At 35.3% G+C, this 26926-nt stretch overlaps 1 protein-coding gene across 1 annotated transcript; it reads left to right on the top strand.

Annotated features, from left to right (window-relative positions):
* Positions 1-1532: 1532 nt before the first annotated feature.
* On the top strand, positions 1533-26487 carry LOC140151841 (cation channel sperm-associated auxiliary subunit epsilon-like). The gene is made up of 16 exons (XM_072174166.1): positions 1533-1612; positions 1960-2132; positions 2999-3081; positions 3827-3890; positions 5703-5816; positions 7329-7412; positions 7762-7899; positions 16238-16332; positions 18072-18117; positions 19528-19604; positions 20714-20813; positions 21755-21847; positions 22545-22714; positions 23782-23975; positions 24958-25019; positions 25281-26487. Exons 1-16 carry the CDS (start codon positions 1537-1539, stop codon positions 25314-25316), a joined length of 1605 nt encoding a protein of 534 aa, XP_072030267.1. The 5' UTR covers positions 1533-1536; the 3' UTR covers positions 25317-26487.
* Positions 26488-26926: the final 439 nt, after the last annotated feature.

The raw sequence follows: 26926 nt of genomic DNA, 5'->3' as shown, positions 1-26926 counted from the left end.
TGATCGCCAATTATGACTTTATTACCAGCAAAGTGGAAAAAGAGACACATAGAGAACCGAAAAGGGTACAATTTTGTTGAAGGAGCAGAGTTCAACAAACCATAACCCCGCTTCTGGATATCGTTTGAAGTCAAATGATATACTATTTTAAAGCTTATGATATATATTTTCTAAACACGAAATAAAACAAAATTGACTGGGGGCCGAGTTTACGGCTGATTCGTAGTGTCCAGTCACATATGTTTCATTTCTGTTCCAATTCTGTGATATAGCCTAGTATTGGTTGCTTCCTTAAACTGGGTATTTTTGTTGATGATGTCACATGCAATTTATTGTGTACAATATGTGACACGATCAAGGGGAATGAGACGGGATGTCGCTATTATTGATTTTTAGATATTGGCAAAGAAAGTGTAGAAATTCTTTTGTTTTATATTGTTTTCAGCAATTGATAAATTGATATAACTTCGCAAAGAAAAATTGTATCAACATGGCGTTTTCTGTTTCTGAAAGCTCTAAATGTCCTCTTTAGATACATGTCTAAAACTCATTTTCGACCAGGGCCGACATGTGACTCATTTCCCTTGATCATGTCACATATTGTCACCAAGGAATGGACCAACATGTCATATTAGATAGACTATGAGCAAAATGGAATAGACTCTATTTATGTTGGATGATGTTATAGATTTTCAGGGGAGAAGGTGGTATACTAAATTATTTTTGGATTTAACCATACTGACGAGTCATCAGTTGCCAAAACAAATAGCACAGCAGTCCTTCTTTAGGGTTTCAACAACTCTTCCTATACCTTTGTACAGGAGCCAACTGTTGTTAATCCGTGATGAATCCACAGTCCAGTAGAAAAGTGTCACGAACGCAAGGTTACGCATAAGCGCGTACAATTTGTCATGCCTGGAACTTATGCGTAAACATGTACTCTCTTATGTTGACGGTAGCAGCTAAATATTACCCCTTTATTCTTTAGTTTTATTGCCGATATCAACAGAGAAATACCGCGATCTTCTTGTAAGGTTGAGTGGCAATGACAAATGGACATTCCGAATGAAAGAAGCATGTGAATTAGACATCTTTAGCTTGTTTCGTTGTTGAAAGGGATTCAATCATTAACAACTCATGTCTGGCGCGTCTGCATGGTTTACTTCGCTCAGGGAGCTAAAGCTGCCCTCGCGAAGTAAACCACTCAGACGACGCGGACGCATCGTTGTTAATCGGTCATGAACAACGGCGAAGCATGATTAAATCCGTAAATGAAATTTGATGCAAGGAATAAAATACCTATTTAGGGTGTGAAAACATGCGTGTGTTATATGTTTAGGTTATCGTTTTAGCCAAGAGTTAAATCCTTGTTTAGGGTGCTTTTCAAAAGTTGATTCTTGAGGATGGGTTACAGGCCACAATGGGAGCCCCACCCCCGGTAATTTTGTTATCCATGACAACCACTTGTTAGCCATTTACTGCTGTCCATATCAACAGTATCTTTGTCATTCATTTTTTTTTTTATTAGTTTATTCAATGATGTTCCTAAACTCAGCAGAAAGTGCTCTCCTTTTCTGGAATTCCAATCAAATTTACTACAGCTACCAAAATGGTAAGAAACCTTTCAATTGTAATCTGAAATGTGTACCTTGCAAAAAGTGGCAGTTTTTCTGCCCCAATCTTGGACCCCTCACCCTCCCCATTCCCCAGGCCACAAATGGACACTTTTATGCAATTATTTTGATTTATCCCCCACCCTAGAATTTTCTTGCCCCCTCAAAAAAATATAGGTGCCACTACTGCTTGGAAAGAAACAAAACATGAAAAGATATTAGTTCCATGAACTAATATCTTTTTATTCTTCTTGGAATTTTGTATTACATTATTCAACTGTACAAAAAATACTATTTTTTTAATTGAAACTGGTATTGACTATAATATATATTTTAATAATTGCAGGGTTTGATGTTGGTACCATGGTGGTCCTTAGTTGCAATACATCTGTCTTAGGTTCAACACCTGATGACATTATTCATCAAGTCCTGGTCAGTGACCATGGAGATATTGTTGTCCTCATGTACCCATCTAACACCCTCTACTACAGTAGAATCAACCAACATCATCTGATTAAGGTATAGAATTGATCAAGTTTGTTAAATGGGCCCAGGTCATCATTTTTACCTTTACACTTTTTCCACCAAGAAAATTAGTGTGATTTTTAGGCAGTCAAATTTGAAAATAAGCTTTACATTCATTATAGCAAAAGTGGCGACACCTGGATATTTGTTTGTTTGTTTTTGTTTTTGCTCTCTTTTTTTTTAGGAGGTAGTGGGCAATGGGGAGGGCAAGGTGAATTCGGGATAGGCAAACATGGCATTTTTAGCCCAAAAAGTTTCTATTATTTTTGTTATTCTGACAGGGGGCAAAGCTCAAGTTTAGCTCAGAAACCTGTGGGCATAGCTATGTCAAGTTAAATTAGCAAACACTAAATAGAATCACTTGTCTTGAGTTTTATTGTCAAGTAGCATAAATGTTTATGATCAAAATTGCCTATTTATGCTCAGTTAACAAGGTTATTTTGTTACAGAATATCTCTGCTTGTTCCTTTAAATGAAGTCAAGTATTGTTTACACTTTACTGTTCTTTCTATGTGATCAAAGCATCATATTTTTCACCTAAAAAGTATGTTAAAAACTGTTTAATACGTACAGCAGCATCATCCAAACCAAAAGTTCAGTCAGTTGGTACTGCTTTAGATTGTTTCTTATCCAATATTGTGATGGTAAATTATTTAGATAACATTATGTTAGAATATTTTGCAGTAAGTTTCAAAAATGTTTTTGAATGTTATGAAAACGTTTTATACCCTCTATATAATATAACCTTTAACGTTCTGTGGCAACCTTTTCTAACCTTTTGCAAATAATGTCGAAAACGTTGTGTGTTAGCTAGGTATGTGTTACAACTACTACACCAATATTTTGACATACTTTTGCAGCTATCAGCCAATGAAATACCAGGTGTCCAGCATCTACTATTTTTTGACAGTCTTGGGAGACTTAACAGTATCACAAATAACAGGTAAATTTTGTGACATAATTGTGTGTTTTGTGTGATTTTACCTTCTTATTTCACTTCGTTGCTCCAGCGCATATGAAAAACTTTTGCACATCTGCCTAATAACTAGTTTTTACACTTCTTATACACGGCAATTCAGCTGTTGATTTCCCACTGGCTGTTCTGTCTTTGGTCAGTGTGTGTTTACGGTGCAAAAAACTTATGCTCCACGCTCGGGATATGAAAGATAAAAGCCTATTTGAAAACAAAAACCTTAATTCATAAATTTATGGGACTATTAAAAACCTGTGTTTTTTCATTAAAGATTCTCAATCTGTCTGGTTTTCAATGGGAAAGTAGTCAAATTGTCGAATGATTCAGAGGGGCTCGTCCGTTTTAACGTACATAGCCAATTAGCCTGTTGCTTTTTAATTTTTCCACAGATGGAACATGAATATTCATACTTTCAGGTTTCCGTATATATAAAAGTTGTTATGATTGGATCAAAGGAAAAAATCATGTTTTTTTTATATAAAATTTGAGCTTTATTTAAAAAATAGCTAAAAGCTGCCGGACAAGAGCAGTCAATACCTGTGCATGCTGTGTGTGCAAGCTTGAAGAAGGGTCAATTATTATTATTATAATAGCACACACTCACTGTGTACTTGGCTTTTCTGACTGAAAGTGGGCTAAACTTTTCTATATGTGTCACTCGCAAACTTGTATTAATGATTAGCTTGTTAATATTTTCTTATTTTTTTCAATGCAGCTCTGTATCCCCTTACCCTTTGGCATTACATGTAGCTGGTAGTGTATACCCTGAAGTATGTAAGGTGAGTTTACATATATGTGACACGATCAAGGGAAATGAGTCGGATATCGCTAATATTGATTTTTAGATATTGGCAAAGAAAGTGTTAATATTCTTTTGTTTTATATTGTTTTCAGCGATTGATAAATTGATGTAACTTTGCAAAGAAAAGTCATATCAACATGGGGTTTTCAGTTTCGGAAAGCTCTAAATGTGACCTGTCACGGCAAATGAGCCGTAAATTCCTCCCCCGTGTTTAGCAAATATATATCATAAGCTTTAAAATGGTATATTATTTGACTTCAAACGATATCCAGTAGCGGGGTTATGGTTTGTTGAACTTTGCTCCTTCAGTAAAAAAGGTACATTATTTTGGTGCTACAATATATCTCTTTTTCTACATTGCTGGTATTAAATATCAAATGGTCATAATTGGCGGTCACTTCAAATCATCCCCAAGTCAATGAGGTTCAGAAATGTCCTCTCATTGTTAATTGTTGGTTAACCCACCACTTGAACAGGATTTAGCCAAAGCAAACAAAGACTAAAGCAGTATTCAGACTTTTTATTATGTACAATATTGTATGCAACATATCTCGTTGTTTAATCTATTGCCATTCTATTTCCAGTAATGTTTAAGTTCTAACGAATGTTTGATGACGTAAAATCGATAATATATTTCTACTAGATATTACATGTAACATATTATCGATTTTTCGTCATCAAACATTCGTTAGAACTTAAACATTACTGAAAATAGAATGGCAATAGATTAAATAACGTAGATATGTTGCATACAATATTGTACGTACAATACTCGGAGTCTGTGGAGCGCTTACAGCTATTTACTATAATTATAAGCTTATTATCCTCTTCAACAATAGCATTAAAGATTGGTATTTGACTGGACTGAAATGAGACACTTGTAGGACAATTATTAGGTACATTATGAATACAAGCTTTATGCACATTTTGGACTGTAACTCTGAATACAATTTAGGGAATTTACGGCTCATTCGAGCTGTACGGTCACAAATGGCCTCTTTAGAAACATGTAAAACTCATTTTTGACCAGGGTCGACATGCGACTCATTCCCCTTGATCATGTCACATATGAGAGCTTGAATATAGAGGGTTCTAGCAAAAAGAAAAAGAAAAAACACATTATACCATCCAAGATTGTATTGCACTTTTTGCCTCTATATTAATGCATGTTGGACATTGAGACTAAAATCTAATGAATGATGAATCTAAGCATTTGTTATCTACCATTGGCTTTTGGTAAAAAAATGTTCTCATCTTTTTATTCTGTGTAGATTTTATTTGTGTTTTAAAGTGCATTTCATGTAGTTATACCACTCTAATTTTTAATAAACCTGTTCATTTGCGCCCTTTTATCAAACATAGATTGGTTTAGTTATGTTCACAAGCTCTCAGATTGTATATTAATTTGTTTCCTTTTCAGTGCCACTATTTTTCGCATAACAAATAAGCTAATGGATACATTAGGCCAATCTGCTGGTTTCATACTTTCTGCCGCTTGCCGGGGAGCAGCGTAACACTTCATCATGCCGCTTTTACTTTTCTGATTATGAAAGCCAATATTGCCACTCGCACCACGAAATATCATTTCCTGTACTCATATGTTGGAGTGACACCGCTCCTGAGTTGACTTGAATTCAACTCCTAGTGATCCGTCGCTTTGGGCAAAGTGTTGGAGTGATTGATATATCGGTGCAGTGGTGCAAAATCATCATCAAAGCGGCAAGCGGCAGGAAAGTATGAAACACAATCTCTAAGACAGTATTTTGTTTCTAATTTGTTTTTCTTTTAGTACCGTCATTTTGACCATAACAGTACGGCTGACGTATATTACTTGGATTTGGCCAGACAACTTTCATTGTCCGCATCTCTTACATATCCACTCTACTACTTCAACACAATAAAGGTACAGTTGATACCACATGCATTCTAAAGTGACATGATTGGATCCAATCAGACCAAAGTTGGCAATTTGGGAAATTTAGTTGTACCATTTCTAACTTGCTCAGTACCAAAGCTTACTGATGTTGCTATCACCACATTCCTGGCATACTTGGTTGCAAAGTTATCAACTTTTTTATATCTTCAGTTTCTTATTATTGCTATCATATTTTTGCTGCTTATTTTCCTCTATATCTCAATTTCATTATTGCCAACTTTAGCCCAATAGGATCAGAACATATCACAGAGATATTTTTTTATACATTTTTATTTTATACAACAATGCACTTGTAGGGGTACTTCAAAATTCTCATTAGTATGTTCATTCTGATAGAAGTATCCGGGGTGAAGGGGGGTAATGGTGAAGGGGGGTATCAGGCGCGTCCGTAAATTCACATAATAAAGGGTATTTTTTCAGACTAGGGTACGTTACGTGCGTAACGTGAAGGGATTTTGTGCTTTCTCCTTCATTCATTCTTCCTACACCCCAAAAGCAGTAAAAAGCCAGGCTTTTAGCTGTCAGAGATGACAGATCCCTATACTGGCCCAGCTAGCATACTAAACACAAGGTCCCCGGACGAGGTCACAACTTGTTCAGAATATACAACCAATCAGCATGCTTTTTCTTAACTGTGGAGTCAATAAATTATTAGGAAAAATATAAGATGATTTCCGATTGGCCGAACCTCTTTAAATTCATTAATATTCATAGTCTTGGTGGCTTCCAGCCCAGAAAATTTGGTTGATCGGAACATGGAGCAACAAAGCAACCACGAACTTCTAGGTTTGTAAACAAGTTGTGTCAATGAACTTTTGACAATTTTACCGGGGTATTTACAAACACAACAATTGAATAATTTGGAACTATTTTGGCTTTCTTAAAATATAAATCAATGAGTTTCAGGATTTTGGTTGGGTTTACCACTAAATCCAGTATGATAATTAATGCTCTAGGATGTTTTAAATCGAGACGAAATTAGGAAATAAACCAAGCTAAACTGGCCGTGTTTGCCGTCTTCTTCCAACTTCAACGTGTGGTTTGCAATCGCCATGGTCATAATTTAGTTGGACTTGCAGTTCAAAATTCTCTTGGATATGTGGAGAAATGGGTACATCCCAATCCCAAAGAATAAATTCTACAATATTTCAATAAAAAGGGTTGGACCTGTGATCCAAAAAGGGGAAACTATTGGCCCCAAAATCTTGAAAATATTGGACATACTGCATGAACTTTGAGGTAAGCTTTAGCACCACGTAAATGTGTCATGGCTTAAAATTCAGACGGCTTGCCACAAATTGCTAGCCCTATCATGCCACTTGCCGCCTGGGTTCTGTGTGTTTACTTGTTTAGGGGTAATAATTGCATCAATTACTTGTTTAGGGTTGGGGAAAAGACAACTACTTGTTTAGGGTAGCAAATCGTGCAACTTATACTTGTTATGCAAGAATTTTGAATTTGAATGAACTTTTTTAACAGGTTCTTAGCAGTTCTGACAAACTTCTCAAGCAACAAGTAGTTGACAAATTTGAATACTATCAAGGCTGGCAAACACTAAATAGGGTGAGTACATAGATTTTAATAAATCTTAATGAAGGCAAAAAGTGGAGGCAATATGCAGACAATACCTCAATAGAATTTAGGCGATTTTCAGCAACCAGCATTGTTGCTGTTTGTCAACTGGTTGGTTTAAAGGCCCATACATTTATGTACAGTTATCATTATCCAATCAAAGCCATTGTGTATGATTGCTCAGAGGAGGATTCCTATAATCCACACACCAATATTTTTTTTTTGCACTTCAAATTAGAGCCTGCTAAGATTTTTGTAAATAGTTTTGCAAGATTATCATCAATTCCTATGAATTGTGACACCATGAAATCCCTTTCTTTCCTTCCATCCTTCTAAACAGACTCTCATCATAAAGAGCAGAGCAAGTTTATATGGAGTAGATGACTATACCCAGCAGAAAGAAGGCGCTATGGCAGATGTCATATTAGAAATGAAACCAGAGATGACAGACATGTCATGTAAACTTCCAGATGCTATGGTAATACTAAGTTTATACAGCTTTGGAATTTTTTATTTGACTAATCGATATCAAAATAGTCATATCTACAATAGGGGCTCCGACCTTTTTAGAATAAGAACCCTAAAAGCTCGTAACCCCATGTCAAAATTTGTGTTGTATGACACGGGTAGTTTTGAGACCCCATGTCTGTAGATATGGTCCACTGGATGAGAACTCCTGGTCTAGAATTATCATGATTTGGATTAAAGTTCAAGCTGAGAAGAATCTATGGTTTGTCCCAGTTTGGGTGGAGGGAAATGAGATTAAAAAGGGTTATCTTAAATCTCTCTAAGCCGGTGTCAACTGCAGATGACAAGTTTCAAATTTAGATATAAAAGCTCAAAAATGTCAGAAATGTAAATCGTCATGACCATATTTGGAATTAGCATGGAAAATGCATTAAAATGAGTACAAGCAAACCAATAATTGGTACAGTGGTTCTTAAGCATTTTAAGATAGCTCTTGATATTTAGAGAAAATATCTCAAAACGTGGACTTTTTATGTTGAAACCTATGGCTAGCACGTAATGCATTAATATTGAATTATCTTTGCCCTACTTTATTCTGTTAAATAGTAGCATAATAACGTTTTGAACCACCAGGTTAAAAACCAGTTTGACCCCTGCAGAAATAATGGTTTGGTCCTGTTAGTTTATTGCTAAAAGATCAATATGAAGTGATATAAGATCAATATGAGGTGATACATGTGTATTGTCTATTTGTTTATCATGGGCACCATCAGTGTTCATTGGGCCAATCAGCGATCACCTTTAACAAGGCTTGATTCTTGTGTGTGTGTGTGTGTATGTACCACCATTATTCTGTCAACATTCATGCAGACAAGTCATGTGGTGAATTTTGTTGGAGAATTAAAACAAATTTGTCATGATCGTGTATGAAGGAAATAAATTGAGGGGACCGCTGTGGATAAATGATGCTACTAGCTGGACTAAAAACTTTAGGTCTATTATAATTGCACAAGTACCGGGCAATTCGCCGGGTGCATGGCTTGATATTTCATCAGTTATTTAAGTGCATTCATAGACTGTTTAAATCTACATCTAAAAAGAAATACTTGGACAGGACCAATTCAATTGGTATCGACGTCCAGATTCTAGTGGCATCACAAATGTCTAAAACATCGCAACTACAAATGGTAGTAATAGTTTGGTTTCCTTTTACGCATCCGAAGTGGGCAGAAAATAGACGTTTTAATTTGAAGTGTTTACGCATGCGAAACAACCAGCTGCAGGGCGAGTGAAACCATCGAGATGATGTTACAGCGGCCTTGCGGCAAGCATGGAAGGATCGAAGGGTAAATAATTTGCGACATTGATCGAATTTTATTTGCATCAAATACCTGGTTAAAACTAACCCGATTGAGGAGCGGAAGCCGCTGGAATGTAACAATTCTCGTAAAATAACAGTACTGAAACGTAATTTTCAAGTAAGATGTCTGCAGTCATCTATCCTGAGTATCCATGAAGAGGAGGCAGCAGTGGTGTTGAGGTCATAATGACAGTCATAATGAGTTGATTTGGTGAGAAACTTGCTTTTAAAAAGTTTGTCATATCAGTTTCAGTATAAACGTAGGGAGATATATTCAATAGTGAGACAAAGTATTAATATTGCTTTATTAAATTTACTTCACAAAAATGACTGAGCTAGAAGTACGTCAAACTTTGATTCACGAAAACAGAACACAAAACACAAAGCCCGTCAATCAATCGGTGGTGATTATGCAAATAGCCGATTTTCTATGACGTGTCAGCAACCCATTACATGCATTACAATGATTGCGACGGTCGTATATTAATATTAATGAGATGACGTTATACCTAAATTTACACTAGTATATAATACATCGTTGAATACGTACGACGTTGAGTCGAAACCAAAACAAATTTTATGAGCTTTTATGTATCAATAAACTTGTGCAGTTAAGGGGTTAAAATGTTATAAATTAGTATCATATTGGGCTTTTACATTTAATTTACGTTGTTCACGTAATGCATTAACTTAATTGAGAGAAAAATATCGGACTTCTGCAGGACAAAGATAGGCATGACAGGCTGCAGAATTCAACGCACTTGATTATATCGAATTGGCGTGTTTCATTGTTATAAAAAAAAATCGATATTATTTCAAAACAGGGCGGGGCAATGAATGCCCAGAATGAATGACAAGTTAGGGCAATGATTGATTTTAAAGGGTGCTTTGATAAAAGCATGGATCAGAAATAATAAGCGTTGGGTCAAGAGAACTCAAACTTTTTGGGAGTACCAAGCCTTGGTCCAAGGTCCAATAAATTCACGGATTTTGATTGTTGTAGTGGATTAAAAGATCTCGGGGGTTTTCCCCTTGTTGGAGGTAAATTAAAATAAGAGGTGGGCCATGCCGGCGACATACATCGTACTACTGTTTATGCTCTCTCCATTCATATGCCGCGCTGTTTTTTTTGTGGGTGGGGCATCTTGTAGTAATGTCAATGACCATCGGGAAATTTAATGAGCCGCTTTAATTCTGAATGGTGCACTCGTGTGCAGTTTTAATTTTGAATGATTTTAATTTTGAATGGTGCACAGTTTTTGCTGATAGCAATCGTCATGAAAATTGTAAAATGGTTAGCAGGTTTAATATTCAAGGCAATCGGTGAGCGTCATGTAAATAGAGATGCTTGTGTATGAAACTTGCGGAAAATGTCAACAGAAATGAACAGCACTATAATAATTTTAGCATTTTGGAAGGTCGTTTATCGGACAGTAGACTGCCTCGTACTTCACTTATTTGAATACTCTGGCTGTTAGTATTACATTAAATTAACACTAATCATTTGACCACTTAATGTTGAATACAGTAATTGTAAATTGAACGCATTCATAATGGTTAACATTTATTATCGAAAATAGTCTATGACATATTCTATTTTGTCATAGGGCCTATATGCAAAAATTGTGATTTTAATGGAGCTTATTTATCATCAGGAAAGCCAAAGTGATAAACAAGTTGTTGGATCATAGTCTATGGTCTATGGTTGGATTGCCCAAATTCTTACAGCAAAAAAAAAAAATGATTATTGATCAATGAGTTCCAACTCGGCATAGTTTACTTCAATAGTTTACTCCACTCGGTGACATCTTTATGTAACAAAAATTAAAAAAATGAGTAAATATTTTGTTTTTTCTTTGAGTAAGGTATTTTCATTAGGCTTGTATGTATATGTAGGTGAAGGACTATATGCTTGCACAATTTGCTCCTCCTTGTTTCTCTCTTCTTCATTGCAGATTAAATACTTCTATAGTCGGGTAGCAGAAGGGAAGATGCTTTGCCTGTTTTAAGAGTCGCAATTACCACAGCTACTTGACATTGATCCCATCATTAACCTACAATACCTACAGGGGCTTACTTTAGCCACATATAACAATGACTTATATTGGTATAGTTTTGCACATAACATTGAATGTTACGAAGGAGGCTATGGATTTATGCAAATTCCACTGAAGAAGTTACTGCATGGTCCTTTATTAAGCAGTCAAAGGATGATACAAGAACAGCGTACAATATATTCAGCACAGATTAATAAATATACTCGATTAACATGATAATGGTATAATTAAACACTAGGTATAGATGCACTTCTGCCTAGGTGAAGAAGAAATTGTATAGTATTGCATGTTGCATTTATAAGCTACACAAGGACTGTTTCGATTGCTTGGGTTAATAAGCATAAAATAAAACGGCATGCAATCATGTATTAAAAAAAACCCATGTACTCACTTCTTATTGAGATGGGACCAAAGTACTGGAATTGCATGTGATTCAATTTATCGGAACATTTGACTGGCTCGCCAGCATGTATTATACAGCATTATCAAATATTACTTTCAGTTGTTGTGTATCGGTATACTCCAAAATGTCTGCTTAATGGAGAAAATATATTTAGCAATTGGAGTGCTCAAGTTATAAGTTTACATTTGCTGACACTGTGCAGTGGATAACTTACATTGTTCAAGAACAATAATTATTAAGAATTCAATTGTCAGGTTGGCGTAAGTTAGTCAGTGACCAAACTACATTTTTACATTTTCTCCAGAAACTTAAGAAACAGAATTACAGTGCCCGCAAATTTCAAGATTATTTTCATATATAGTATCTGGTCGCTCTCGTGATGTGTCTTGCTCTTTTCATTTGAGCATTATACCTGGTGTAGATATGTTTGCTTCGCCACTTTGGTATTGTTAGTTCATATTTTGATATTATTGTATTATTAATAATTGTGCAATTTTGGTTATTATTCATATTTAAAAAGTGTGCAATATGTTTCGCATAATATTTTGCCTACTCACTCAAGTTATTTTCTTGGTTGTTCTCGTGATTGCTCTTTTCATTGAGTATTATACCTGGTGTAAATATGTTTGTTTCGCCACTTTGGTATTGTTTGTGTTAAGTATCCATTTGTTTGGAATTTTTCATATTCAATTTGATACTATGTTAAATTGCCATTTTGATATTGCATTGAATTGATCATGTGTTTAATTGCTTTGCGGTATACTTCATTTTCATTTTTTAGTTTTCAACTCACGTGTTATCTATGTAGTGTACAGCTTGGCTTTTAAAAAAAAATTTGTGTTTTATGATTCTAATGTCATCTTCTGTTTGATATCTGTTTGCAGTATATTGCCGTTGTTTATAAAAAATTACTTTGGTTAAGCTTATTTTGCTTTATTGCTTTTGCCGTCACTTTAAACATTTCACATAGTTGTTTCTTTGCTCATTTTGCATGTATTTTTCCGTGCAATCCCTTTTGTGCAATGTTCATCGTGTTCCTCATTTAAAATTTAATTGTTATTTTTTAATGATGTATATTTATAGTTCTATGGGCATTTTGTTTTTACGTACTCATGTTTTAATTGTAAAGCGCCTTGTGGTCTTTGATATAATGCGCTATATAAGATTAAGTTGCTGATAATCTGATAATCATGCATAACGGGCGATAACAGATCTATAAAAGGCCCTCGCAATATGTTGGCTACAATATGTTGGCTACAAAACTTTATAAAGTTTCATGAGGTATGGATTACAAATGGGTCACAAAAACTCACAAATTGTTTGACCAAAAGGTATTCACAATATAACGTTTAGCCGAATTTTCCATCTATAACTATTCAGCCACAGTTACATTGTATTGACGATGAATGCATTAAAGTTAATCGTATTATGCAGGTGATACTGCTTGGATTATTAACACTTGTTACTCAAATGCACTCATCTATTTCTTGGCAATACCAAATAATGCAAAAAAAAAAAAAAAAAAAGGAAAGAAAGAAATCTATATACCCCCACCCTTCACCAAAAAAAAAAAAAAAAAAAAAAGGGCGTCATTGGGTAAAAAAAAAAAAAAAAAAAAAAGGGCTAAGGGAGTCACTTGCATACATTTTAATGTATGACTAGTGCCTCCTTTGGCAATGTTTTCTAACATGTATTTAATTATGTACATGTATACTTTATATATTTTCATATTGGATTAATATACTATTTTATATCCAAATTAACCTTTCAGGAATTTCTCTCCTAGGATTCCAGGAAGCAATCTCTTGGAAGAACAGTATTCATGCACAGTTATCGTAAAGATTCAGCCCACTATTCACTAATATAATTATTCATTTGTTTAGTTATGACATGATCAGCTCCTGATTCATGATCAATTCAGCTCCCAGGTAGATTGTTCACTGGGGAGGTACTAGATTCCAGGTAGATTGTTCACTGGGACGGTATATCCAATAATATATTCATTATGACATGATCAGTTCCCAGGTAGGTTGTTCACTGGGTTGAGGTAACTTAGGTAGGTTCATCTAGGTCCTGATTCATGATCAATTCAGCTCCCAGGTAGATTGTTCACTGGGGAGGTACTAGATTCCAGGTAGATTGTTCACTGGGGCGGTATATCCAATAATATAGTTTTGTTATGACTTAATCAGCTCCCAGGTAGATAGTTCACTGGGGAGGTATCTTAGGTAGGTTCATCTAGGTCCTGGTAATAATGCTAACTATATTTTCAAAGTATTGTGGAAGCTGTTTTCTTAATGTGCATGCTAATTTATTGTAACATATGATATTTGATGCAAATAAATATATGAATGTCTGTCTGAATGCCTGACAGATACGCAATTGGTGTTTAGGGTCGAATTATTTCTGTCTGGGGGTAATAACGTTTTGAACCACCAGGTTAAAACCAGTTTGACCCCTGCAGAAATAATGGTTTGGTCCTGTTAGTTTATTGCTAAAAGATCAATATGAAGTGATATAAGATCAATATGAGGTGATACATGTGTATTGTCTATTTGTTTATCATGGGCACCATCAGTGTTCATTGGGCCAATCAGCGATCACCTTTAACAAGGCTTGATTCTTGTGTGTGTGTATGTACCACCATTATTCTGTCAACATTCATGCAGACAAGTCATGTGGTGAATTTTTTCTCCCACCCACCACTCCCTATTGCAAGGTGTGCATTTAAAGCCATTAAAGGTTTGAAAATAGTATAATAAAAGCCGAAAGTTTATGGCTAATTAAAAAATGTTGATGTATAAGAAAGAATAATCTTGGATAATCAAAGAAAATTTAATAAAATATGTGACATTATCTGAATAAGATTATATTGTAAATTTAATTTAATACTGTAACAAAAAATGTGCAACTCACTTTGCTTTGTTTGTTCATTTAAACTACTGGGTGAATAACCTACACCAGGATATTATCTACATAAGTGTGGTACCAGTAGCAATTATAGCAAAGATGTATTAATATCGAATTGTTGGACTCGTGGAGCAGTTTACCATTGGTATGTTATCTAACAGTCCTGATGATCTTTTTCAAGGGGCTTATTTAATCATTTTTAAATACCTAATTGTTTTTGATGTAGTGCTTATAGATGGGCAATATATGTATTTTATAACGTTTTTCTGGCGAATAAAATGAAATGAAATATGTAATTACTTACAAGAGTTAGGGGTGTGCAATTTGACATATATTAATATGCTCTGGGCTCTTTTATATTTATGATGGCGGTATCAGCAAAGTTCGTTGCGATAAAAATGTCATAAGACCACCCTGTGCTTGGCTATATTAAAGAATAAATTTTGCAGGTACTTCATCTTGTAGAAAAAGTAGTTTGGCGGTAACTCTTCTCTGAGCTAGTTTAACATGTTGAATGAACTGTTCTATGGGTGTGATTTAACTTTCACTATAATATTATCAAGGATTACTCAATGTTAAAACAGTCAAGTAAGGCAATGTTTTCTAACATGTATTTAATTATGTACATGTATACTTTATATATTTTCATATTGGATTAATATACTATTTTATATCCAAATTAACCTTTCAGGAATTTCTCTCCTAGGATTCCAGGAAGCAATCTCTTGGAAGAACAGTATTCATGCACAGTTATCGTAAAGATTCAGCCCACTATTCACTAATATAATTATTCATTTGTTTAGTTATGACATGATCAGCTCCTGATTCATGATCAATTCAGCTCCCAGGTAGATTGTTCACTGGGGAGGTACTAGATTCCAGGTAGATTGTTCACTGGGACGGTATATCCAATAATATATTCATTATGACATGATCAGTTCCCAGGTAGGTTGTTCACTGGGTTGAGGTAACTTAGGTAGGTTCATCTAGGTCCTGATTCATGATCAATTCAGCTCCCAGGTAGATTGTTCACTGGGGAGGTACTAGATTCCAGGTAGATTGTTCACTGGGGCGGTATATCCAATAATATAGTTTTGTTATGACTTAATCAGCTCCCAGGTAGATAGTTCACTGGGGAGGTATCTTAGGTAGGTTCATCTAGGTCCTGGTAATAATGCTAACTATATTTTCAAAGTATTGTGGAAGCTGTTTTCTTAATGTGCATGCTAATTTATTGTAACATATGATATTTGATGCAAATAAATATATGAATGTCTGTCTGAATGCCTGACAGATACGCAATTGGTGTTTGTGGTCGAATTATTTCTGTCTGGGGGTAATAATCGGAGTGCATTCTCTCTCAAAACAAAATTATATGGGTCTCTGGCATTAACTTGTTGCAGCAATGTGTTTTCTTAGATATTGGAGGCCCACCTACTAGTGCCTCTCACATCCCCTCTACTTTCTCAAAAAACTATTTGTTTGTTTTTTTTGTTTTGGACGAAAAACGGAGTTTTGTTTATATGTTTCTCTTGAATTTACACTGCTGTTCTAACACTATAAATACTAGCAGTAGATAGATACTGATATTTTTATTTGTTTTATTACTTTTGCCCAGACTGTGCATGTATCCTTAGGTTGTCCACCAGGCAGACATCTTCAGGTACATAAACCTACACAGTGCCAGATGCGAGCTAATTATACTATACCAAGGTAACAGTTATATGTTTAATATAAGTTGTATATTAAAGCCGCTAGCCGGGCTGCTAGCGCTATGATATTTGCATAAAGCAATTTTTACCTATTTGCTTATTAGACCAAATAAGTCATTTTAATCAAAATAGATCATGTTTTTATTACAACTCCTTCTGTAATTGTAAATGGTTATCACAGCATCAACTGCTCGCATTCGTATGGTTATTCGATCTGGTCCATGTGGGCCAAAGGGGGCAAATGTGAAATTGATTAAAAAAACAGTAAAATATATAAGAAAATACAAATAAAAACTTAAGAACTTTAGAACCAAGTAAAAAAGGAAGTTTTTGTTTCAAACTCTAATGGTGACCCGCAGGTCAAATTGCTAGAATTGAACATTAAACACACCTAAACAGACATGCAATTTGCAGGCAGCAGCTTAATCAGCGCCAATATTGCAACATTGAAACAAACAACTATACAAACATTCAATCCAACCCAACCCCATCCCCCAGTAGGCAAAAGTGCTTTGCCCAAGGACACAACACGTTGGCACGAGCAGGGCTCGAACTCGCAACCTATGGATTATGAGTCGGGCGCCTTATCCACTCGGCCACACGTGCTCCACAAAGTATACTAGACCTTCGATGTTTCCAGTATAAGAAAAGCCTAATGTTTGTATAAAGTAACTTAATTTTCAAATAATTATGTCTCCTTTGGCCCCTATGGAGCAGCAGGTCAAATTTATGCATGGTATGTGAATTCTAATATCTCCCTCACAAGAGAGTTTTTAAGTCTGCACGGACAAAAATCGATGTAAAATGTCAGATTTTGACATTATAAGATTGCTTGTATCTTTTACCATACTGACACACCATTTAGTAGCAAATTACAGAGCTTTTACAGTTGTCCCAAAATACCTTATGTGAAGTATTTGTTTCATGAGTTTCTATCTATTTTGGCCTGGCACATGTCAAGTACAATAAAAGACTCCCGAAAAGACTAATAAATCCCATACTATTTTTGTCTTTCTGACAAAATTAGCAAATTGTCACCTTGAAACATTTAAAAGAGAAAGCAAAATTAAACATATATGCCACTCAAATTTGGTATGCTCACCGGCGTGTTTAAAAAGTGAGCAAACTTATGAGCAGTATTTCCTGTAGTTCAATGAACTGACTTGAGCTGGTAATTTCAAATATCATGGAGACAATAAGGTTTATGATTTTAACTTTCATAGAGGTTATTTACAGTATTTCCTGTAGTTCAATGAACTGACTTGAGCTGTAATTTCAAATATGGAGACAATAAGGTTTATGATTTTAACTTTCATAGAGGTTATTTGATGGGGTGATGTTTCTTTTTGCTGAATGTTAGTTTTTGTATGACATGTTTAGGGAATGGGTCATTGATAATGTAGGGTCTTGTATAACTATTACAGGGATCGAACATGTTCCCTCAACCATAGTGGTGGACAGCTAGCGTACCACACTCACAGGTGAATCTCAGCCAATCGCTGGAACTAAATTACATCATTTTCCTTCCATTGTAGTTGACATGGTTGAGAGTATCAGATGGGGCAAGCAAATAAGCTTTACATATAAGCCCAGGTTTGAGAAATATCCTCATTTTAATGAGCTGAAACAGGTAAACATGGTAAATGATAAAATTTGATGTTTTACTTGTTTGAAATCAGGAATTATTCTTCAACTTCATTAAAAGATAATCACATTAATTTGGTTTTAAATCATTTTCAGGTCTGCTTTGCAGAATGAAGATGGAAGTGTATCAACATCGAGCAAGGTCAGTAAAAGTCAGCATAGCCTGGCAGTAACACTAACCCTGATCACTGTCCTAACCCTAATCTCATGCTTGGCCAAAAAGTTTTGTATAGGCTGATTTTGTTGCAATATGAGGCAGATGCTGTTTGAAGGCAAGTGGGATACCAAAGTCCAGATTATTCCAGATTTAGCCATTTAAAGCCATATTATAACATTTTCATACAAAATAGATTAGCATTTCTTTGCTATAAAATGTTAGCTTTTACTGTCAGATATATACCCTCTTATTTTTGAGCCGAACAACTAAGGCAAAGCAAAGAGAATTGGAATTTACTACCAGCGCCGATGTCGCAAATATGTATCACTCCTTGGGTAGTGTTATGGTACGATCCCTTGTTGTGTAGATCACTGTCCCGCACGCCATGTACATACTGTGTTATGAACATCGTGTATGCGTTTGACTAATAATTTCATCATAATAATAAAACAATGGTTCCTGCGTTTTATTCAAAATCTAGGATTTTGACAAAACTACAGCACCCAGAGTCTTGATTTTTGCAGGGTATGTTGTTTTAAGAATTTTAACTAAAAACTGCAGCATACTTCTTTATATTGATAAATTGATCAGATAGGAAAATGAGTCAAGGAAGTCAATTATTGCATTTATAATTCTGTAGTCTTGCAGTTCTTGAGCTAAGGCCAATAATAAATCAAAACAAATTTGTGGGTGTTTTCTTGCTTGCAAAATAAACCATGCACATGGGGTGGAAATGACAACCATTATATCAATCCTTGGGATTTCCTTGGTATATAGAACCCATACCATTCCCCTTGTATCTAATCTTTATTTGTCTCAATATTATTTGAGTGCAAACTCTGCTAGGTCGTGCTCCCTTCCGTCGCTCCGACCCACCTTAAATAGCTCTGCTCTCTAGACATATATTTTTTCTTGGTCCAAACAGTTGAATGATGCAATTTGATGTGGTTTTGCTTGTTTGAAATAGCAGCAAAACTGTGAAAAAGATTTAAAGACAATGAAAGATGATTGAAGTATGTCACACAACATCTTTGCAGTTATTTTTCACCCTGATGTGGCAGTGACATCAGCCGCAAAATCAAAGCGCTGACATACACACGCACATGCATAAAGATGCAGCATAGAGATGCGCTAGCGAAACAGCTGCCTTAACACATTGACATTACTGCCAAATCAAAGTGAAAAAAAATCTAAAAATCTAAAATGAGACCTGTCATATGAACAGCAAGATCAAAGATACCCTTCACCTTTATGCATTATTTTTTATGCCCGCTATAACAAGTGAAAAATATCAAAGCAAAGAATAGGGTGAAAAATGTGGTGAAAAAATCAAGGGAAACAAATATTGTTAAATAGGCCATTTGATTTCTAACAATTGTGTATTATCTTTCCCAGGAAGTTCTTTACAACCAGGACATAGGATGCCCAATCAAAACTCATTACAAAGACACTTTTTTACCAGCGATTGATTTGTAAGTCTATTGTTACTAAGGTCTAAAAAACAATTGTTTGATTGGCCTAACATGAAAAAAAAATTAGGGTAGGTCGGTCAGCAATTTATTTTTTTTACACACATTTTAAGCTGAAAATCACGAATTTTTCTTTCTTTTTTTTAAATTTTAATCTTTTTTATTTATTTTTATCCATTTTTTGCAAAAAAATAAGAAAAAATTTCTAGGGTCGGGCCTATTTTTAGGGTCAGTCGGGTTACGCCAATCAAACAATTTTTTTAGGCCTTAAATAAAAGTTAATGTTGTGTCTTAAGGGGTGGGGTATGAACGTTTGGACAGTATTTATTGTGGAACATTAGAGCACATCAGGCATATCGAATTGCATTCTGAATCTGAAGAATGTCCTTCTGATATCAAATAATTTTGATTTTTTGAAATTAGCAATGTAATACACATTTTATGGCAAATGATTAAAATTGATATTTTGGATATTTAACAGTACTCCAAGTAAACTTTATAAATCTGATGATTTATTCTTAATGTGTATGTAGGTGGGATGAAAAGCCGACGATCAATTGAAAATTTTGACCTTTCGTATTGAAGATATGGATTTTTTTCCCCAAAATACCAAAAAGAATTTGGGGAAAAATCCATATCTTCAATATGAAAGGTCAAAATTTTCAATTGATCGTCAACTTTTCCTCCCAGCTACATACACTTTAAGAATATATCATTAGATTTATAAAATTTACTTTCGAGGACTGTTATATATCAAAATGTGAAAAATATCAAATTTTGATAATTTGTCATAAAATTTGTATTATATTGTGAATTTCAAAAATGAAAATTACTTGATATCAGAAAGACATTCTTCGTATTCAGAATGCAATTCGATATGTCTGATGTGCTCTCATTTCCCACAAAAAATACTGTCAAAACGCTCATTCCAGATCCCTTAATTATTTTTCTCTTTGGAAAAAAGTGAAAGTTTATCAATGATTTGATGGTATTTAATTAATTTTCAAGTTTCTTAATAAAAAGCAGTCACCAATAACAAATTCAAGTCTCTGAGTGTATGACATCTCATGTCAATTTTGTTACCACAAGTGTGTTACTTATTTTGATGACAGGTATGATGGTGATGTTTTAATTGAAGAGATGGCAGCAAACTATATACTGTGGGAAGTCCATGGCAGAGCAGACTATTCATATACTGCTACCATGCAACAGGTGGGTAAACCATTTTTCACCCTGATGTGGCAGTGACGTCAAAGGGTCGAGGCAGCTGTTTCGCTCGCGCATCTATGCAGCATCTTTAAGTGTGTGCGTGTGTACTGTACGCCAGCACTTTAATGGTGGACTTAACCCTGGAATTATGGAAACTTTAGGGCCTCATAACTGCTAAATTGTTGGTCTACAGAATATAAAAGTATGCATTTTTTTAGAATGGCAATCACTTGATGAATTCATCTGCGAGGTAAACCATTTTTCACCCTGATGTGGTAGTGACGTCTACAGAATATAAAAGTATACATTTTTTTAGAATGGCAATCACTTGATGTATTCATATGCGAGGTAAAATTTTGGTCAAAATGCTCATTTTTGGAGAAAATCCCCCCAAAACATTTTTTGGCCCAAATGTTTTTCTTCAACGTAACAAAAAAATTGTTTGGCCAAAAAACTATTTTTATTAATTTTAATTTAATTAAAAACTATGTAAAAATATCTAGGACCTGTTTTTTCATTTTTTTTAATTTTTGACCAACTTTTAGAAATTTGCGCCAAAAAGGGTTAAAAAATGCTAAATTTTCAAAAAAAAATCATAAAGAAGCCTGATTTTCACCCAAATTTCAAATATTTTTGGTGAAGTTGGTCCAAATTTAAAAAACAAACAAAAAAAAACGGTTCCAACCTTGCTACGGCCCTGTCTTTATTTCATTATTGCAGACTTTGGTCTGATTGGATCAGGTCTTATCACATGTTAAAAAAAGGCATAATTTAAATTCTCAAATTATAACAGAAAGGGAGGAACACCTGCATAGTATCTAGCTTAGGCAATGGTAAAATTTAGCACTCAAATGCAATTTCACCGTCTGTATGAAATTTACTGAACTTGCGACTCAAAATGATGATAAAAGCTTTAATTATCTTGGTATCTAATTTCTTTGTAGGCTGGTTGTCAGTCTAGAGCTCAAACATGGGAGAAAATGCAACAGAGTGTTAGTGATGGAGAGCAGGCACAAGAAGGAATATGGGGACCACATGTAAGTCACTAAGCTTAGTATTTGATCAGAGTGTTTGATGTTGCCAAAGAGAGATATGTACATATTCAGACATGTTAACATAAATCAAGCTTGATTCTCTCTCTTAACCAATATTGTAACTAGGATTTTTGCATAATCCAGACATTGAAACAGTTAGCTTAGACTATATTTATAAATATACATGTGACCCATGGCACCGCCATACCAAGACATCCAACTGTGACCAAATTGTCACACGACTGACCACTATACAGAAAAGGATAGGAACTTTTTAGACATGCAAATATCATCAAAGTTAGTAATTTAATTAGCAAAATTATCACACTTCAGAGGATTCTGAATTTTGACAAAAAATAGACAATTTTGCTGCACATGTTTCTGGAGCTTTGCCACCATTGCATTCAAATGTAAAGGAAGGCCACCTGCTGTGCTGAAGGTCACTCTTACAAGCTGCTATGATAGCACAGAGGTGGTCAGGTGTATATTTACAAATATTTTTTCCTAAATATAGAAGCTATCTGTTAAATTGGTGGCGATGGTGGGAATGTTATCTGATAATCAGTATTCTGTTTCCTTTTCAAGATGGTCTTAATTTTATTACCTCTCAAGTGCCATACTTCTGTACACATACCTGTAGTTATAGACCTTTTGATTTGGTAAAGAAAAAAAGCATCTGTGACATATTTTTTCCCTGCAGAATTACAGACACTGTTTCTTTGAGAACATGACTACACCACGTGGCGATGATGATTTGTTGCAACCATACGAGATACTAAACAGTACAGGTGTTAATAAGATTGTGTGGGATACCTGGAGAAATGATAGTATCTATCAGTTTACTGTGCTGGTTATAGATCCACAATACAGGTAAGAGGCTGTGTAATAATGATGTGTACCCAGGGTGGCAGTGTCGCAAAATGGTGTGCCAAAAATGGCTTCCCCCCCTTTTGACATGCCAAAAAATCTTCGAAGCAGTTTTGACATGCCAACAAATCTTTGCCCCCTTTACACATGCTAGATTTTGGGGAACCCCAATTTACAATCTGAAATTGTTTAATCAAAACAGTGCAAATATCTGTGCCAAAAATTGCTTAACCCCCACTTTTGGCCTGTCAAAAAATCTTTGTCCCCCCTTTTGGCCTGCCAAAAAAGCAAGGCTCTTCACTTTTATTGCCTCTATCCACCCAGAGGTACAATGGGTACCAGCTTCAATGCTGTGAAGGTAACAAACTCGATGTGGAGGAAGAGTAGCAATCCCCCCCCCCCAGCAACATTTCATGGAGGAGTCTGCCCCAATCACTACAAAAGAGAGATGGGAACATACATGTTCTCTACTTTACCTGTCTTCAGAATCAAAAACACAGTATCTTTTATGTAATTTTACTTGTAGATACTGTACTTTGAATTTGGGAACAGACTGATTGAAAAACACCTGCCTCCCGAGTGAACTATCGCAGTATTTTCTATTTTGCTGTTGCTATATTTCATTCTCTGATACCATAATATGGTACCATAATTTATGTACAATTTGCTTCCACAAGGATATTTTTATTGCAGATAGCGTAATTTTGAGGTGCGCATTCAAATAGTTTCTTTATATATAGCTGGTCTAAGATGTGTCTCATCTGTTAGTGGTGCAATGGTGTGTTAAACTGATATTTCTCCTGCTGATCCTCATTCAGTTTCTGTCATGTCACCTATAAGCATCATTTGGTGTACATTTGATACGTCTCATTTCAGTACATACCTTGACTACTTTGCATTTCAGCATTTACTTTGGCCGTCTCTGAAGTTTCTGGCCTTCTAGAAACATTTGTTGCAATCTGATTGGCCTCATTCCATCTCATGTCCCTACTACTCAGCCATGCATGTTAGCATTGAATTTTGCTGTCCTCATCACCGCATTAACATCAGTATTTTTTTCCCGCATACAGTTTCTGCCATCTACAAACCTCATTTGGTGTAAGTTTGATTGGTCTCAATCCATCTGATGCTCCTACTACTACCATCATGCGTCTCAGCATCGGTCTCTTTGCCATCCTCACACTATCCCTGGCATTTGTCTCATACATTATCTTCCGGAGGAAACACATTGAGGAACATGAGTTGTACTTTGCTCAAGATGATGGTAAGGTTAAACTTGCTAGCACATAAGGACTGTGGGTGGGCATTTAAAGGTGTTTTCATTACTATTAGCTATCTGGAGAAGGTTGGTTTTGATAAATTTCCTGTAAAGTGCCTATAGTTTGATCAGCTCCTAATCGCTGGGCCTTGTAGCATCATGGATCAATATCAGTTGTTTTATATCGAGAATTGTCTTGTGATATGTCGCCAGAAGTATCACAAATTATTAATTCAAGTCCTGTACTACTTTATTTAACATGTACATTATAGACCATGCAGACAGACAACTGTATCACTCTTAACGTGGGTCTATTTTTCGGTTTAGTGGTAAAAGCCTAACTTACTTAGCTTTTCAAAATATAGAGGTCATTTTTTGGTGTTGGGTACTATATTAAGTGCCTTGTTGTTGTCAGGCATATACACAGCAGCCAGAAAAAGCCCACTTTTCAGGGTAAAATCAGGGAAAAATGTCAATTAAAAATAGCCCTTAAGTATATTTAAAGAGGGCTAAGACCAGTTATAGCATACAAGTGAGTTTTTTTGGGAGGAAGGTCCAGTGGCATAGCGACTAGGCCCTATTTGTCAAAATTTTCTCGCGCTTGGCATGCAGTTGTTTCAAGAATGAGGGTACGCCATTATGTAGCCCTACCCTTAGCCCTGGGCGCCAAAATCCTTAGCTACGCCACTGGAAAGGTCTGCATTTTTGAAATAATGCATTCCCCCTGAAAAAATATACAGGCCTGGTGGTGGTTGTTGGTGGTGAGGGAGTAGTATTGATTGCCGGCCCACTCTAGAATACAGCACTGCATTTCATTGTAGGAGTGCAGGTGGGCATGTTCCCTCATATAAACTTGAAATCTTACATCTAAGAAAAAGAGAAAACATTAGGCATCACTTCAGATTCTCTCATTAGATAACAAAACTTTGGCAAGTGTGTTGGAGTGTATAACTACCATTTTCTTTTACAAACCATTTTTTTATTGCAGAGGAGAATGGCGAGCCTGGTCCTAGTGGAGATGATGTTGCTCCTTCTATTAATATTTTTAATGTGAGTTAAACTTGCATGTTAGTGGATTACAAGGAAACAGTAAATTGTTAGAAAGTATAATTATAATACACAGGTGCTTCAAACCAACTACCCATTTTTCATTTGGTATAACTTTTGATGCAAATGTAATGCAAACTTATTAAACTTTATAACCTTTAAAGTGCAAATATTATAAACATTTATTATTTAATAGTTCTGAAATTATTAATTATTAAAATAATTATCACAATATTATGTATATGTTTGTTTCTATTTTTTCAGGTAGCAAGAAAAAGGCACAAATGGGCAGCAGAGTAAATTGGCAGCAGATGATTTGTCAGAATTTTTCAAATGATAAGCGTGAATTCTTTTAATGATGATTGGAATGTCCAATGCATAGACTAACAATATACACAGACTGTGCATGCCCACTACAGTTTGTCCACTCAGAAGTTCAAAGTGACCACGGGTGCGTGTACTGTGCGTAAACAGTGCACCGTGCTGTGTATCTGCTGCAGGTATGCGTGCCTTCAAAGTCAGCACAATGTGTGCGTCCGCATCGGTACTTTGTATTTCAGAGTAGACTGAATGTATGCTGGTATTTTTTAAAGTGCAGCGTATGAGTTATTAGACACAGTGGTTAGAACAAACACTCCTCATGAATATGCAAGAATTCTAATTACATACAAAGCACAGGATGTAGTCTATTGGCATGATTGGTGTACTATAGACTAAATACAGACTATTTACTAACAGTTTAAGTCCAAGCTTCACCTGTTAATGAAGGCCAATCGTTCCATGAAGTGCGAGAGATGAAACTACTACACATACCGCACTTTTTTAGGGTCTTTCACATGCAACTCTCTACCGCGTAATACGAACGCAGGCAATACTAGCATGATTTGTTTATAGACAGGAACGATCAAACAATCGGCCTTCATGAATATGTAAGACTTCACAGCATTCAAAGCACAGGGACTTTGCCTGTTGTTGGATGGTCTGTATAATTTCTAGTCTGGGTGTACCGCTTCAATCTGGGTTAACACCCTAGTGTGTTTGAACATGGGTTGTGTATGTTTATAATAACCATAACTATGGTGCATTTGAAAAGTGATTTTATCTAGTGATGATTAGACTCAATAACACACCTTGATAAAGATAGTCAAAATGAAATGTAAATTTTTGATCGATTTCCAGTTTACATGAAATGTTGTTTTGTTATTCATTGTGAATTATTCAATGAAATATTTAATGAATTAGGTCTTTTTGAAGCGCTATATAGTACATCAAAAATTCTTTAACAATGAAATGTTTAGCAGTCTTTAAAATCATGTTTTAATGAGTTCTGTGCTTTCATAAATTTTGTTGTAGTAATTTGAGAGAAGAATATGAATGATTTCACTGATTTCCAACCAGTGGGTTACAATCCCAAATGAAATTGTGAGTTTGATAAAGACACAGGAGTCACAGGACTACCCAGCAGGAAGGTGGGACACAGCGGGTTATTCCAGTTGAAATCCATAAAATGGTAACCCCATTTTAAATTCACACTAGCTGTGTGAAAATTAAGTTAGTCTTCCATAGAGGTGTATGAATTGCCACTGGAATAACCCTTGGGTAAAAAGTGAGTCCGACTTTCAAGAAACTTGTGTTAAATTAATTATTTTGTTTTCCCATCGACAAATTATATTTCTGAAGCATCATTGTATAATTAATGATCACGGATCAGCTAATTTTGAAAAACAAGGAAATCAAATCAGGAAGGAAAACAATGAGTGTGATTGTTTTTAGTCTGCATTTACTATGAAGACTGCTACAGCAGCAACTTATTTGATAGCTTATTCTGTGATAATGATAAAAAAAAAGATGAGAAATTTCTGTGCTTGTTATTTTGGTTCATATTTCTGAGACACTTTGTGATTCAGAAT

The sequence above is a fragment of the Amphiura filiformis genome, chromosome 5, assembly GCF_039555335.1.
Source record: "Amphiura filiformis chromosome 5, Afil_fr2py, whole genome shotgun sequence".
NCBI lineage: Eukaryota > Metazoa > Echinodermata > Ophiuroidea > Amphilepidida > Amphiuridae > Amphiura > Amphiura filiformis.
This window is presented reverse-complemented; position numbering and strand designations above follow the sequence as displayed.

What these genes read in the sequence shown, in the direction of transcription:
- LOC140151841 (XM_072174166.1), top strand. Translation starts at nt 1,537, where the DNA reads ATGATGTTCCTAAACTCAGCAGAAAGTGCTCTCCTTTTCTGGAATTCC. An exon ending in ACCAACATCATCTGATTAAG is followed by an intron (nt 2,133 to 2,998) that starts GTATAGAATTGA and finishes ATACTTTTGCAG; the next exon opens with CTATCAGCCAATGAAATACC. An exon ending in AACAGTATCACAAATAACAG is followed by an intron (nt 3,082 to 3,826) that starts GTAAATTTTGTG and finishes TTTTCAATGCAG; the next exon opens with CTCTGTATCCCCTTACCCTT.